At 44.5% G+C, this 16,664-nt stretch overlaps 1 protein-coding gene across 1 annotated transcript in view; it reads right to left on the reverse strand.

The window, feature by feature from the left end:
* Positions 1-318: 318 nt before the first annotated feature.
* The window catches only part of phf19 (PHD finger protein 19), a 40,225-nt gene continuing 23,879 nt past the window's right edge, over positions 319-16,664 (reverse strand). Inside the window, exons 10-16 of the mRNA XM_078549958.1 lie at positions 13,278-13,345; positions 9,724-9,900; positions 9,089-9,191; positions 7,465-7,550; positions 6,942-7,037; positions 5,566-6,541; positions 319-1,144 (exon numbers count right to left, since the gene is read on the reverse strand). Coding sequence (XP_078406084.1) covers positions 6,217-6,541; positions 6,942-7,037; positions 7,465-7,550; positions 9,089-9,191; positions 9,724-9,900; positions 13,278-13,345 — 855 coding nt within the window. The 3' untranslated portion in view covers positions 319-1,144; positions 5,566-6,216. The remainder of the gene's footprint in view (positions 1,145-5,565; positions 6,542-6,941; positions 7,038-7,464; positions 7,551-9,088; positions 9,192-9,723; positions 9,901-13,277; positions 13,346-16,664) is intronic.

Raw genomic sequence — 16,664 nt, forward strand, 5'->3', positions numbered from 1 at the left:
ACCAATCAAGAACCTATCTATCTCGGTCTTAAATACACTCAATGACCTGGCCTCCACAGCCTTCTGTGGCAATCAATTCCATAGATTCACCACGCTCTGGCTAAAAAAGTTTCTCCTCATCTCTGTTCTAAAAGGTCTTCCTTTTACTTATGATTGTGTCGGGGGGGGGTGGTTAAAGCTTCCCTTTGTGTGCCATTTTTCATCAAAATGCCTCTTGTTAACAACAATTGAGAATTCGTATTGCTTTGAAAATTATAAAAATACAATATGGAAAAGTAGTCAAAAATGAGAAAGGTGACAACAGCACAGAACAACAACTTAACCCAAGAATTTATTGCCAATTGTTTTTGCATAGCTGGATAATACAGAAAAGAATACTGACTGCATAATGAAGAGTACATGTTTCATTACAAGAGAAGGGTAATCACACATTGTGCTTGCTTACAAACGTACAATGTTAATGTAATACTGTAGAACTTCGAACGGTTATGTAAATCACATTGTGCAGGCAACATTCATATCAGGATTGTCATGTCAGATTTTTCTAATGTCAGAATTGGGGAGGGGGAGGGGGGAATGACGACGTAGTGGTAATGTCACTGGGCTAGTAATCCAGAGGCCCAGATTAGTGTCCTGGGGAACGTGGGTTCAAATCCCACCATGGCAGCTGGTGGAATTTAAATTCAGTCAATAAAATCTGGAATTACAAAGCTCGTCTCAGTAATGGTGACCATGACAACCATCATAGATTGTCATAAAAGTGCACCTGGTTTTCAATGATCTGGTCTGGCCTACATGTGACTCCAGACCCACAGCAGTGTGGTTGACTCTTAACTGCTCCCTCAAATGGCCTAGCGAGCCACACAGTTCAAGGGCAATTAGGGATGGGTAACATATGCTGGCGATGCCAGTGACACCCATGTCTCATGAAAGAATGAAGGAAAAAAATAGTTGGTCAAGCACTCTGGGAGGGCATAGGGCCACTGACTGTAGAATTCATTGCAAGGGTGGAGGCTTGGTACAGTACTAAGCATAATTCATTGGTTACAGTTCACCTCTCGTACTCCTGCTCATGATACTGTACCAACAGTGGTCAACTTTGACAGTCAGAGCCTTCAAGTCTGGTTACTGACTGATCAGATCACTGCAATGATGAAAAAAAAAGTTGATTGTCTTTAAGTTGAGCAAAGTACAGCAGGTCTTTACAAATCACCTACTCAGCAAAAGTCTCTGAAATAATATTGCTATTTGCAACTCGATTTTTTTCTCTTACAAATGTTACTAAAGCGAAGAGCATTGAAAGGAACTTCATAAGATAGACTAAGCATTTTCTATCCACAGTAATGGATTTTTTTCTCCTGTTTTCTAAGCCAGGACTGAGCATCAGTCAAGTGACACCATCACCGCAAAACCTTCAATTCAACTTACAGAACCTGTGAAAAATTTTGAACCTTTCACCATTGCTGACATGGACATGGACGTAGCTTGGTGAGTGAAATGCTGTCTGTTTAATAGGTTTTATTCCAGCATGTAGAGGCAGGGCAATCCAGGAGAAACAAGCAAGCCCTAGACTGGCTCAGATCTCACTCTTGCGCCACCACCCAGCTCCTGGGTATAATGGCACCAGCAAAGATCCAGACTACAGCACTGCCCACTTGACCAAACAAGGCATCAAAACAGAACGAGGGATATGCGAGGGAGGGGAGGGGAAACTGAATATTTCTGTCTTTGTGAAATCAAACAAGAGTACGGTACCTCTGTTAAAGAGGAAGCATTGCTGGTGAAATTTCATTCAGGCTTTGGATGGTCCCGCTGGACAGCTGATATGAAAAGTGACTGTGTTCAGAATGTACGGTACATGGGGTTATAAATTAGTTATGGCCTGTTTTCCATGGTATATCCAGCATCGCACTGTCAGCCCACGTCCGGACCAGGAGGCCTGAGGGTGGATCCACATTGGACTGCAGCACTCATTTACCTTAAGTGTTGGCCTGCTGGTACCTCCGAGTGACTGTCTGAAACGTTGAATGTCAGGGTGCTGGCTTTGCCAGCAGCGAGTCGAAGGTGAGTTGTACAGGGGAGGGGGCTGCTGGGTGGTGGAAAGGGGATGGAGTTGGTACAGTAGCAGGTAGGTGGAGGAAGTGGGGGAGGGAGGGGGTGGGGGGGAGGACTTCAGACCTGCTCTGCCCATGGCTCGAGAACAATATTTTTTGGAAAATTCGATTGAATAAAATTACCTTTTGTTGCCAGCCAATTCTTGGGCTTTAGGAATGACTTAAGGATCGTCAGCAGAGCGGGCTGTCCAATTTCAGCCATGGGGCCAAACACAGCTCCCTCACTTACACCGGTAAGGGCCTAACTGCCATTTTAGGTGTCTGCCCGGGATGCCTGGAGAAAAGTCTGACCTCTGTTATTGGATCACATTTTCCAGGTGTCCTTGGAGGAGCGGGGCACTGGTCCATGAAATTGGCTCTCTTTTGTCTGCACTGTGCCTGTAAAATGGCCACAACAAGGTTCAATTTCTGCTGGCTAAGGGGCAGAATTTTACGGGAGTGGGGGTTTTACGTTCCCGCTGAAGTCAATGAGGGGGTTTAGGATGTCTCACTGCATTTTACAGCCTCGTCCCCGCCGAAACGGGACCATAAAGCTCTGCCCAATGTGTGTGAGTTCAAAGGTAAAAGTTCCTCCTGGTCATTGTCAGATAGATTATCCCTTCATGTCCACTGGACACCTTGGGTCGTAATGTGAAACTGCGGACAGCAAATAAGCCGCCCGTTTTCCATCACACCCGACCTTATTAAAAGCAAATTGGAGATTGTAACTCCTGTTACCAAGACAAGTTTCTCTCCTTCGTTTCCAGACAATTTATTGGCAATTTTATAACACCTTTTTTTGTCTATAGGAAAATAAAGCCACAAAAAGCACTAAGTCTTTGGCTATAGCAAGGCTTATTTTATGGCGTCTAAAACTCACAATTAAATTATTCTCCGTATTGCACATGTGAAAAAGCCACTCGGAATATTGTGCATTTTTTTTTGGCCGTAATTGACATTGAAAAGGTGATCTGTCTCCATTACAGACCTAAAGCAGGGTATTTTCAAGAACAACATATTTTTGATCTTGCTCAATTAAATCGCCAGTTTTCCTGAAAACACGATTTGAGTGAATAATCCTTCCTGTCAATTTCAATCCCACTTAGGATAAATCCGAGAAAGAGCTACATTTCTCACAATAAAAATACCTTTGGTACTCATCGGGAGAAGATGACAATCCATTGACGCCTTTAATGTGGTTATAACAGACTAGTTTTGTTTGAAACTTATTTAAAAGAGTTCATATCACCTTTTTCACTTTTAAGTCGCTATTGGACCATGACAGCTCTCGCAACACTTAACCGTGACAATATAAATCATACACTTTGATTATCAATAACAACTAAAAGTATCCCAATGTCCAAGCATTTCATTCACAACGCCAGGTTGGTACATTCAGATACATTAAAGCTCAACCCTTTGAGAACAAGCAGAATTTCTGCAGCTTTCAAAGTGCACGCCTCTTTGCTCTCTTGCAACCACCCGCAGAGGTGAATTATTAAAGCAGAGTTTCAGTTTTCATGATTGTTCGCTTAGTAAGTGCATAGATAGTGTGGAGCTGAGCTAGGCAAAGAGGCAAGTCCCAGCTTTGATCCTCGATTCTGTGCTGATCCAAGGTCGGCTGTGAGGAATATTACATTTGGTTTTTGAAATCCCAGGACCAGTCTGGGGGGGGTGAAATTAAAGCAATCAAATCAGATTCTTGGTCCTGATAGTTATCCTGGGTTTCCTGCTGGAAAGTGCACATCAGCTGAGGACAGTTTGGGATTTTTTTGGACAAGGCAGGGGTCCCGTTGCCAGGCTGGAAGGGGGAGTGGGGGGGGCAGGGGGTGCAATGAAGTGGTTGCCATCCTATAGAGAAGGCCAGCCTGCCCCCCCAAGAGCTGCCAATACAATCAGAGTGCCGGCGGCTCAGCAGTGCCACTGCTAGCGGTGGCCACGGCTGGTACTGCACCCGGAAGAAGTGGATGCATGGTTAGACGGTGCAAGTCGGGTCTGGGGGTTTACAGGGTCATTCAGGCAGGCCCCGGCGAGTGGGAGGGTGTGCGGTCACTGAGGGAGTACAATGCCGAGGCCACGGGGATGGCAATTGCTGCTGAGGCACTCCTTTGTCGGCCAATGAGTGCCCATAAAGGCAGCCCCACCCTGGCTGTCTCCCTACCCATGCTGGTAAAATGCGAATGGAGGCAGGAAGAGGATCTTAACTGGCCATTTAAGTGTTTCAATTGGGCTCTGGGAAGGCGGGCCAGATTTCCCACCACTGGCAAAACAGCAATGCAGTGAGAAGGTGCAGGCACACCACCTAACCTTGCCATTTTGCCAGCTTTCCTGCCTCCCAAGCCCAAAGGCCCCATAACATTTTGCTCCATTTATGATGCCCTCTATAGTCAAATAGCCTGCTGACACTTACTTGGAAAAGGGAGGGTGGTTGAACGTCCTATCAATTTCCTTACCAATGGATTGGTTAAAATGGCTCCCTCCCAGACTTTTAAAAATCAGAGTGCATTGTTTTTTTAAGCTGAAATATTTTATGTACTGTGCCATGCCTTCACTCTCCTTTAGGGTGACAGAATGTTGGAGGTACAGGACACTAGGTAAAGGTAGGAGAGTTAGACTTGGTCTACCAAAATCCAACAGAAAGGTTAAAGTGCCCTCTAAAGAACAGAAACAACATTAAATCTTCCAAGAAACAGTGAAGTGACAAAATAAAATCCCAATTTACTGCAACCAAAGTAGGGTGACAGAAGAAACAATCTAACATGGTGTGACCCGCACACAATGTTACAGTCATTACCCTGGCAGCAAAAAGAAAAGGTTTCAGCCTGGTTATATTTCCAATGTTTGCAAATACGTCAAGCAATTTCTCAAAAAGGGTAAAAATTGCAAAGCATGTGAAATCTGCACAAGACAGACAGACCCACAGAGCAAAAGCAGCAGCTTAAATATCTGTCAATTCACATTCTCTGAAGCAAAGTTTTCTATATTCTCTAAATTCCAGTCCCAATAAGGAACATGTAGGTACCCACAGGAGAGGGCAACCTGGAGCAGCAACAACTCTACGTTATCACATTATATGCAGAAGCTAGATTTGCCCTTGGCAGACAGAGATGTTTCCATCTGATAAACAAGGGTTTCTTTTTTTTTTGCCAAAAATAAAACTTTTAGCAAAGCTGGCTGATAGAAGGGTTTAAGCAGTAGAGGCCGATGAACACAAAATACAAAAGCTAGCTGTAGTTTGATCAGTTACATAGCAACTGGCTACATAATGAGCTAGCGTAATTCTAAAGCAGAGCTGTGTATGGAAATGGATTAATAAAAAGATTTAAGCATGCAGCAGATAGAGTGGAGCCCACTTAAGATCAACTTTGCGAAGGCTTAGTCCCACTTTACGATGAAACATTCTCAGTATACACCATTCCCATTCATCACAACACTAAACATTGCAGTTTAAACCTGTGAAATCAAAACTTACAATCAAAACTTTCACACCTCGATCTTGCTCCTCAAGTCACTTACAAGTGAACTCCATAGCTTGCTTCCCAAAGCGTAAAAACTCCTTTAAATCTGGATTTAAATAAGATTTTCAGGGCCACAAACCAACTCATTGGCCACTGACATCAACATCAGCAAAGCAATCCAAAATAAACATAAGAATTTAAGAATTAGGAGCGGCGGTGGAATAAACAGCCCCTGCTCCGACATTCAGTATGATCAAGATTGAACATCTACATAATCTCCACTTTTCCGATGCAATGAAAAAAAAAGAGCATTCCATTGATATTGTTTTGACATCAAGTCATCTGCACAGCTGGGTAAAACTAGTGCAGCACTCGTTCATTGCCACTGGATACCTAGAAAAGTTCTGCAAATTCCCTTCGGTCGGATGTTTACTATGTACAAGATACCACTAGCAGCAGAAAACCTCTCCTGCACCATTCTTAAAAATATTCTATTAGTACAGCAGGTGGCGGAGGAGACTTCAAGTCTTGGATTGAATGTTTGCCAATAAGAAAGCTCCAGCGTAGTTTACTTTGATATTTTGACAACTACCGGAGCCTTGCCCAATCCAGGCTCTTTTTCACCTTGATCCACTGGTCGCTAAAAGGGAATTCCCAGCTGTGATTCAATAGGGAGTAGCACCTTCCCATTCTACCAGGTACTGCACATTCCCATCCAGAGTCACCCTTCGAGCAAGTACCTGGAATTTTTCGCCACACGCTAGCCTTCCTGCAGCTCCAAAATAATTAGTGATCGAGGATTTAAGATGGGACAGGGAGGTTTCATCATCACTCATGCTATCAAAGGTGTGGCCGTTGATGTAATTGTTATCCATGTGTTGTTCAGTCTGATCCACTTCATTCGCTGGACTGATGCCCTCTTTCTGTTTGTTTCTGCTGTCCAGGGAACATTCTATCGGTGCCTTCCTCTTACGACTCCCCACAGTCTTTCTAGGAGCGAGAAGATAAAACAGAACACGGAAAGTAAAGATAATAAACAGCAATGAACAAACGGTCACAGGCCTGAAACATTAACTCTGTTTTTTTCTCCACAGACGCAGCCTGAGCTGCTGAGCATTTCCAGAATTTTCTGTTTTTATTTCAGATTTCCGGCATCCGCGGTAGTTTGCTTTTATTGAAGAAAAGTTAAGATACTGTTGTAGGAAGAATCTCTTTATAACGCAACTCTGCCTGAGCTCTAATGTAAAGCGCCATCTTTCAGTGAAAAAATATTCTTACTGCCTGTTCTCTGTGGGTCAGAACAGCTCTTTATGTAATTGGACAGCACTCATTGGTGGAGTCATACACAAATGTTCGCATAAATGATTGTGAAGCAAAACTTTGGTCTTACAGAGAGTCACAGGACAAGCTGGTTGAGGCAGAGCCAGATGTACTCGCTGCATCTGTCGAGTCTAGGTCAGAGTTAAAGGTCCCCTCGGAACGATCACTGAAACCAGGCAAAGAAAAGACAAAACTAAAATCTTCGGAGAGAAGAAACAATCAGAGATCTTTATAAAAGAGCAGGGACGGTGAGGCAGGTCAGAGGCCAAACAGGCTGGAGCTTGAGCATTAAATGGAAATAACGTTAGGCCCGTGTTCGCCGTGACTCCCTGTGACTGGTTTTATAAGCTCCAGTTTGACGCTGCTGATCGGAGGCCGGAACCTTTTCCACAACGGATATGGGAAAATCCGAAGGATTGTCAATCCCAGGCTTCTCCTGTCTCCCATTTTGGCTTCCAAAGGAGCAGAGCTGCAGGGCTGAGGGCACCTATTCAGCCTGTCCTCAGAGATACGTGACCCTGCTCTGACAGGCCAAGCACAGGCCCAAGGCCCTTTTCCAACATACACGTCTTTTAAGGTAGAAACTCACTCACCTTTTCAAACTCTGAATGTCATCCACAGTACAGTCAAAAATGTTGGCCAAGTAGTAGCTGGTGTTCTCCGCAGTCGAGAAGTCACTCTATGGTTGGAGAAAAGTGAAATTATGAACAACAATTAGAATATTACTTGAAAATTATTATAATACACTCACTTATTAAACACCTCATCCCTTGGAAATATTTGAATGTTTCACACAATGCATTACTTTACACGTGCAATGTTTAGCATTTGTTTTTACCTATGAAGACCAATGAGAGGAATAGCCAGGTTTTGATGCAATGAGTGAGCAAGGAATTTTGGTGAGGACAGTGGGAAACCTCCCCAGTCTTCTTCAAATAGTGCCTTGAAATCTTTAAAGTCCACTTCACCTGACAGATGGAGCCTCAGTTTAACATCTCAACCAAAGCATGTTGCCTTGGGTAATGCAGCACTCCTGCAGTATTTCGAGGAGACTACATAGAATGTACGGCACAGAAGAAGGTCGTTTGGCCCAAGTGGTCCATGCTGGTGTTTCTGCTTCACATGAGCCTTTTTCCATCTCTCTTCATTGCTCTCTGTTAATATATTCTTCTAGCCTATTCCCCTTGTTATGAAGTCAAATCCTGGCAATGCACAACCTACTGAGTCAGAGGCAAATGTGCTATCACCAGAGCCAAGCCTGGCACAGTTGTTACACAAAGTCAAGTGCCCATCCCTAACTGCCCTTGAGAAGGTGGTGGTGAGCTGCCTTCTTGAACCGTTACAGTCCATGTGGTGCAGGTACACCCACAGTGCTGTTAGGGAGGGAGTTCGAGGATTTTTACCCAGCGACAGTGAAGGAATGGCCGATATATTTCCAAGTCAGGATGGTGAGTGGCTTTAAGGGGATGGTGTTCCCATCTATCTGCTGCCCTTGTCCTTCCAGGTGGTAGGGGTAGCGGATTTGGGTGGTGCTGTTGAAGGAGCCTTGGCGAGTCTTCTCTCCCCTGCTCTTTCTCCATAGCCCTGCGCATTTTCCCTTTTCAGATAATATCCAATTCCCTTTTGAAAGTTAATATTTAATCCGTTTCCATCACCCTTTCAGGCAGTGCATTCTTGTGCTAATTTTTTTAAATCTGCACTCTCTGGTTACTGACCTCACCTCCAATGGAATCGTTTTCACCTTTTTACTCTATCCAAAGTCCTCCATAATTTTAAACATCTCCATTAATATTAAACCCTCATAATTTTAAACATTTCCATTAATATTAAACCCTCATAATTTTAAATATTTTCATTAATATTAAACCCTCACAATTTTAAACATCTCTATTCCGTGCTCTAAGGGGGGAAATCTCAACTTCCCTGGGCATAGCTGAAGGTGCTGGGAAATCTCCTCTGCACTCTCTCCAAGGCATTGGCATTACGCCCTATGTTTCCAGACAACCAAAGGATTCTTACATATTCCAGGTCATCTGTATTACCAACATTCCCACCCTGCATCCATGATTCCTAAGGAAGCTGGTTTTGGAGCAGAATAATGCTTTTTTTTTTTACTGATTACAATACTGGATTTCTTAAAGTGGGGTTTACAATTCGCGACTGAAGTTGGGGGGTAGTAGGGGTGAGAGGGTGGGTGGGGAAGGGGGTGTAACAAACCTCTGGAACTGCATCCTGCAGAAACCAGTTTGATTTCCTGCTCTTCAGCCCCCATTTCAACGGAAGTCTCCGCCTGCGAGGTTGAGGCACTTCTGGCAGGGGACTGTGACACAATAAAACAAGAGTCAACGGCAACTAAATACTGGGTACAACCATCTTAAAATCAGGTGCAGATCGAGACAGGCTACAATAAACAATGGAGTCAATCTCAACAGTTATTCCTCCTCCTTTAGGCACCATGTCCTAAAGAGGGTGCTGTCGACCATGGACTTCTATTGGATCAGTCCATGATTGTGCTTGGCAAAGTGCTACAGTGGCTTGCCCTTGCCTCCTGCAGTATGGCTGACTAGGAAACCCATACAGGAAGGATTTACGGGCTGATAATGAACTTGTTTGGCCATGTTATGCATGCACCTTCTGTAGCCGTCAAGTCCTGAAGTGGGACTTGAACCCAGAGCTTCAGGGCCAGAGGTAGGGGTGCTACCCACTGCGCCACCAACAGTTACTACATTCACATTACTACAGACGCTGAGCGTTTACTGCAAACACTAATTTTCACCAATCTAAAGGATTCATTGGATTGACAGGTCATGTAACTACAGTGCAGTCAGTCTATAAACATGTTCAATACATACCCATACTTAGGCGCAAACACTAACATGTTTTTTCCTCTCCTCTTAATCTCGTTAGAAGCATTATCAGTCAACTGACCAATATTCTCTGGCAAAACAATATTCGGAGGAACTGGGGGTACTCGAGTACGGAGACGAAAAATACATTTTTTCTTTTTAATTTCTTTACCACAGATAAACCTTGAACATAAAAGATGAATATGTTAAGGCCCTTTTATCAGCAAGATTCAAGAATCCCTCTGGTTTGGGCTTTAGCTTCCAATGCACATCAGAACACTACATTCTTTCAACATTAAGTCCCTGAGTGTTGGTGGCGAGTTATATCATGTAAAAATGTTACTGCTTCTCACATGGATAAGCATCATGGAATTCTTTGCAAGAGAGTAAACAGGATGTTAAATACTGAGTAGAAAGGGTGGACCAAGCACATGATGGAACTAAAACTCACAGCTCTTGATTATAATCAATATGAAGCTTTTCATCAACAGCAATTTATCTATCTTCCCTTTGGCTATGCCACAAACCTTTCTCTGGTTGTGAGAGTCCAGCCTGGAGGCTTGTTCCCAGGCTACTTAAAATGTCTCTCCATCAATGTCCACAACAGAAGGTCAAGTGACGAACCAGCAGATTTCCTTCCTCCCCATTTTTGGAGAAGCACCTACACTTCAAAACCCACACCTTCCCACAGAAGCAAGAGTGGTCAGCCAATTGCTGTGTGATAGGCAAGGGGTCAATCCGTACCTGATCCCAGTGCCACTAAGTGCCTTCCACTGAGGACAGACTCAATTTCATTACGTACACAAGCTCAGAGGCTGTAAACGGGTTATGGTTAATGCTACACAAAGTGGACAATCTCCCTTTTCACCACCGGCTGTTAATCGCGAAAGGGACCTTTAGCCATTTCAGCTCTAAACCGCTGGTGAAGAAGGCTTTTCGTTGAAATATTCCCATCATTTTAAATGTTGCATTGTTTGGTTCTGATCTGTCTGTGAAGGGGAGGTGAGTACTTTAGCAACCAGGGAAGGGCAATAAATGCCGGCTTTGCCAGATTTGGCCACATCCCAAGGGTGAATATAAAAAATGGAACAAGGTGGAATTGAAGCAACTGTGAGTCAGAGTGACTGTCCTGGTTGGGCATTTTATTTGAAGTTCTTACTATAGTAAGATTTTCTCATTTTAAGGTTATGCATTATAAATCATTCATGTGACACAGAGATGATATTTGCTGGAATCTAATTTATCCCTTTAAATCCATATCCTCACATCAGTCACTGAGGTAAAATAAAGGTAAAATTCCCCTGAGACTTGGACTCAGAATTGTTTTAAGACTTATTTTCACCGTATTCTAGTAAATTTGGTTCTACTGCAACAATGCACTCTGAATGCAAAATAGAGAAATAAACCAGCTGATGCACATTAGGACTGTGATAACTAATTATTTCTCTAACCGAATGTTCTACTGATTAGGTGATTAATTGGATATTTACAGTTGCCCTGCCAATCGGAAATATGATTTATATTAATGTTGTACAATTAGGAATAATAATAGAAGAAACATTACAACATAATCAGCTATGGCAGAAGTCTTAACTCCATTATGATGAGATGCCCAGGGATAGACTGCGCCCCCTTCTGGCAATGCAAAACAGTACAACTATGTGACTGCTAGCACTTGACCTCAACATCAAGCACTCCCAAACAAGGTTCAACTGAGCCTTTCTCAACACTAGAGTGCATTTAACTCTTTTACTCTTTTGCTTAAAAAAAAATCTTAACTTTAAGCCAGTGTTTCCCAAGCTATTTTCCAACTTGACCCCATCTTAACACTTGAAAATTGCCATAACCCCAGGCGCCAGCAAAGAGAAAATAGCAATAAAGCGGCACAGTAATATATAATTATTAAAGTTCAGGCGTGAAAGATCAACATCATATAAGTATGAAAATCTGTTTTAAAGTACTTTGTAAAAATGTTATTATTTTATGTACTGATGTAGGTTTTAGCCAAGTTCTCCATATTCCCCAGTGACGGAAGACTCAGTAAAGTCCCTCTCCCACATCATAATCAACCCCTCTTCCGCCACCACACCCCATCCACCCCACACTAGAGTGGCCAGCCTGAATACAAGCCTCAGAATCTTAAACAACAAATACCCAAAGCATGTGCAAGCTGTTACTTATGTTTTAATGTCACATTTTCCAGAATGGTCGGTTCTGCAATTTAAACACATGAAAAGATATAGGCACTGGTGCCAGGGGACAGTAGAGCTACAATGCCACATAGTGGTTATAACCTGCAAGTACAGCACTGGAGAACCTGTGTGTGTTTGAGAATTCCATAATTGAATTTTCAATGTTACATGTAAGGAGGATAGTGTCAAACTTCAAAAGGACATAGAATGGGCGGACAAGTGGCAGATGAAATTTAATGCAGAAAAGTATGAAGCGATTCATTTTAGTAGAAAGAACGAGGGGAGGCAATATAAAAATAAAGGGTACAATTCTAAAGAGGATGCAGGAGCAGAGGGGCTTGGGGGTATAAGTGCACAAGTCATTAAAGGTGGCAGGGCAGGTTGAGAAAGCAGTTAATAAAGTGTATGGGATCCTGAACTTTAGAAATAGGGGCATAGAGTACAAAAGCAAGGAAGTTATGATAAATCTGCATAAAACACTGGTTTGACCTCAACTGGAGTATTGTGTCCAATGTTGGGCACCGCACTTTAGTAAAGATGTGAAGGAATTAGGGAGGGTACAGGAAAGGTTTACAAGAATGGTTCTAGGGATGAGGAACTTCAGTTACGTTGATAAGTTGGAGAAGTGAAGAACAAGAGGGCGATTTGATAGAGGTGTTCAAAATTTCGGAAAGTCTAAACAAAGTAGATGGGGAGAAACCGTTCCTTTTAGTGGAAGGATCCAGAACAAGAGGAGACTGATTTAAGGTGACTGCCAAAAGAAGCAGCGATGACACCAAGGAAAACTTTTTTCCGCAGTGAGTGGTTAGGGTCTGGAATGTACTGCCTGAGAGTGAGGTGGGGGCAGGTTCAAAAAAGGATTGAGTAATTATCCAGAGGAAAGATTTACAGGGCTATGGAGCCAGGGCGGGGAAGTGGGACCAGCTGAGTTGCTCTTGCAGAGAGCCAGAATAAACATGATGGGCTGAATGGCCTCTACCGTGCTGTAACCATTCTATGAATCTATTCTACGTTGATGTAAAAAGCATGACTGAAAATGGTGAGCAGGAAGTGATGTTGGTGGACAGCAATTGTAAGATTTTTAATAAAGTGTGTAGGTGGCGATCTTCAAGGGCGCTTTTGTGTTTTAAATTAATGCCCTTCGGGAAAAGCAAAAACTCATTTTCACTTTGAATTTTAACATGTACGGCAGACCGAGAAGTCAAGCGCAAGCTGGATTTAAGCTGAGGACCTGAGGGTGGTAGGCAGTGGCCTAATGAATGTACCGGTTATTTTCATCATTAAGACTCTCATGAAACCAATCAAATGTAGATGTGCCTTTTGCAATTTTACTAAGTCTCACTCATAAAACACAAGGTAAAGTCTCACCGGCTTTTGTAGCGGTTTAAAGCATCGAGGAGATGCTGCTTTCGTTCTAGCACTGTCGTTTCTGTCAGCTGAAGAGAAACAAGAATATTTATTCAGTATCGAAACACTGAAACATTTCAGCAACAATGTCTCCTGAGATTTTAGCCTGGAAAAGGGACTGGTAGGTCGATGATTGGAGTTTTATTGATTTTTTAAAAAATGCTCTAGATCTAACACTAACCAGAAACGTTTTTGATCCGCATTTGACAACTGAGTTATTAGCCGTTTGGGTCTTGTTTCAACAGCTTTCTCACCCACTCAAGTGAGATGAATATACTGTTCCCATCCAGCATGCTGGGTACGTGAGCTGGCCAAGAAATGGGAAACTCAATTAATGCAGGCGATTCAAGATTAAATTTCATTCTAGCTTGGGATATTAATCATCAAGATCCAAGAAAAACATATAGCCTGGATTTCTCCTAGCTTACCTCATTGCTCATTCCCTTTACACTTGGGAGTTATCCTTTTTTAAAAAAAAATTCATTTATCGGATGTGGGCGTCGCTCCCTAGGTCAGCATTTATTGCCCATCCCTAGTTGCCCTCGAGAAGGTGGTGGTGAGCTGCCTTCTTAAACCGCTGTAGTCCCTGTGGTGTAGGTACACCCACAGTGCTGTTAGGGAGGGAGTTCCAGGATTTTGACCCAGTGTCACTGAAGGAACGGCCGATATATTTCCAGGTCAGGATGGTGAGTGGCTTGGAGGGGAACTTCCAGGTGGCAGTGTTCCCATGTGTCTGCTGTCCTTGTCCCTCTAGATGGTAGTGGTCGTGGGTTTGGAAGGTGCTGTCTAAGGAGGCTTGGTGAGTTCCTGCAGTGCATCTTGTAGATGGTACACACTGCTGCCACTGTGCGCGGTGGTGCAGGGAGTGAATGTTTGTGGATGTGGTGCCAATCAAGCGGGCTGCATTGTCCTGGATGGTTTCAAGCAGCCTCAAGTGTTGTGGGAGCTGCACTCATCCAGGCAAGTGGAGAGTATTCCATCACACTCCTGACTTGTGCCTTGTAGATGGTGGACAGGCTTTGGAGAGTCAGGAAGTGAGTTACACGCTGCAGGATTCCTAGCCTCTGACCTGCTCTTGTAGCCACAGTATTTATATGGCTAGTCCAGTTCAGTTTCTGGTCAATGGTAACCCCCAGGATGTTGATAGTGGGGGATTCAATGATGGTAATGCCATTGAACGTCAAGGGGCGATGGTTGGATTCTCTCTTGTTGGAGATGGTCATTGCCTGGCACTTGTGCGGCATGAATGTTACTTGCCACTTGTCAGCCCAAGCCTGGATATTGTCCAGGTCTTGCTGCATTTGGACATGGGCTGCTTCAGTATCTGAGGCGTCACGAATGGCGCTGAACATTGTGCAATCATCCGTGAACATCCCCACTTCTGACCTTATGATGGAGGGAAGGTCATCGGAAGCAGCTGAAGATGGTTGGGCCGAGGACACTACCCTGAGGAACTCCTGCAGTGATGTCCTGGAGCTGAGATGATTGACCTCCAACAACCACAACCATATTCCTTTGTGCTAGGTATGACTTCAACCAGCGGAGAGTTTCCCCCTGATTCCCAAGACTCCAGTTTTGCCAGGGCACCTTGATGCCACACTCAGTCAAATCTTGCCTTGATATGAAGGGCAGTCACTCTCCCCTCACCTCTGGAGTTCAGCTCTTTTGTCCCTGTTTGACCCAAGACTGTAACGGGGTCAGGAGCTGAGTAGCCCTGGCAGAACCCAAACTGAGCATCAGTAAACAGGTTATTGCTAAGCAAGTGCCGCTTGATAGCATTGTTGATGACCCCTTCCAACACTTTACTGATGATCGAGAGTAGACTGATGGGGTGGTAATTGGCCGGGTTGGATTTGTCTTGTGTCTTGCTTTTTGTGGACAGGACATACCTGGGCAATTTTCCACATTGCCGGGTAAATGTCAGTGTTGTAGCTGTACTGGAACAGCTTGGCTGGGGGCGTGGCAAGTCTTCAGTACTATTGCCGGATTATTGTCAGGGACCATAGCCTTTGAAGTATCCAGTGCCTTCAGCCTTTTCTTGATATCAAAGGATTGAAACGAATTGGCTGAAGATTGGCATCTGTGATCTCCAGAATAGGCTGAGATGGATCATCCACTCACCACATCTGGCTGAGATTGTTGCAAATGCTTCAGCCTTATCTATTGCACTGATGTGCTGGGTTCCCTCATCATTGTGGAGCCTCCTACTCCAGTGAGTTGTTTAATTGTCCACCACCATTCAAGACCATATTTGGCACGACTGCAGAGCTTAGATCTGATCGGTTGGTTGTGGGATCGCTTAGCTCTGTCTATAACTTGCTGCTTATGCTGTTTGGCATGCAAGTGGTCCTGTATTGTAGCTTCGCCAGGCTGAAAACTCATTTTTAGCTATGCCTGGGTAACCAGGGTCGATCCCCTGGCTTGATGGTAATGGTAGAGTGGGGGGGGGGGGGGGGGGGTGGCGGTAGGGGGTGGGGGGGGTATGCTCAGCCACGAGGTTACAGATTGCGGTTCAGTACAATTCTGCTGTCGTTAATGGCCCACAGCGCCTCATGGTTGCCCAGTCTTGAGTTGCTAGCTCTGTTCGAAATCTATCCCATTTAGCATGGTGGTAGTGCCACACAACACAATGGAGGGTATCCTCAATGTGAAGATTTGTTTCCACAAGGACTCTGTGGTGGTCACTCCTACCAATACTGTCATGGACAGATGCATCTGCGGCCGACAGGTTGGTGAGGATGAGGTTGAGTATGTTTTTCCTCATGTTGGTTCCCTCACCACCTGCCGCAGACCCAGTCTAGCAGCTATGTCCTTTAGGACTCGGCCAGCTCGGTCAGTAGTGGTGCTACCGAGCCACTCTTGGTGATGGACATTGAAGTCCTCCACCCAGAGTACATTCTGCACCTTTGCCACCCGCAGTGCTTCCTCCACGTGTTGCTGAGGTGGTGGGTGGGGGGTTGCGGTATGTGGTAATCAGGAGGTTTCCTTGCCCATGTTTGACCTGATGTTATGAGGCTTCATGGGGTCCGGAGTCGGTGTTGAGGACTCCCAGGGCAACTCCCTCCCGGCTGTATACCACTGTGCCCCCACCTCTGCTGGGCCTGTCCTGCCGGTGGGACAGGACATACCCAGGGATGGTGATGGTCGTGTCAGGGGTGATTCCGTGAGAATGACTATGTCAGGCTGTTGTGAGGCAGCTCTCCCAATTTTAGCACCAGCCCCCAGATGTTAGTAAGGAGGACTTTGCAGGGTCGACAGGGCTGAGATTGCCGTTGTTGTTTCCGGTGCCTAGGTGGATGCCGGGTGGTCCGTCCGGTTTCATTCCTTTTAGACTTTGTAGAGATTTGA

This window comes from Cetorhinus maximus, chromosome 10 (assembly GCF_964194155.1).
Source record: "Cetorhinus maximus chromosome 10, sCetMax3.hap1.1, whole genome shotgun sequence".
In the NCBI taxonomy this organism is placed as follows: Eukaryota; Metazoa; Chordata; class Chondrichthyes; order Lamniformes; family Cetorhinidae; genus Cetorhinus; species Cetorhinus maximus.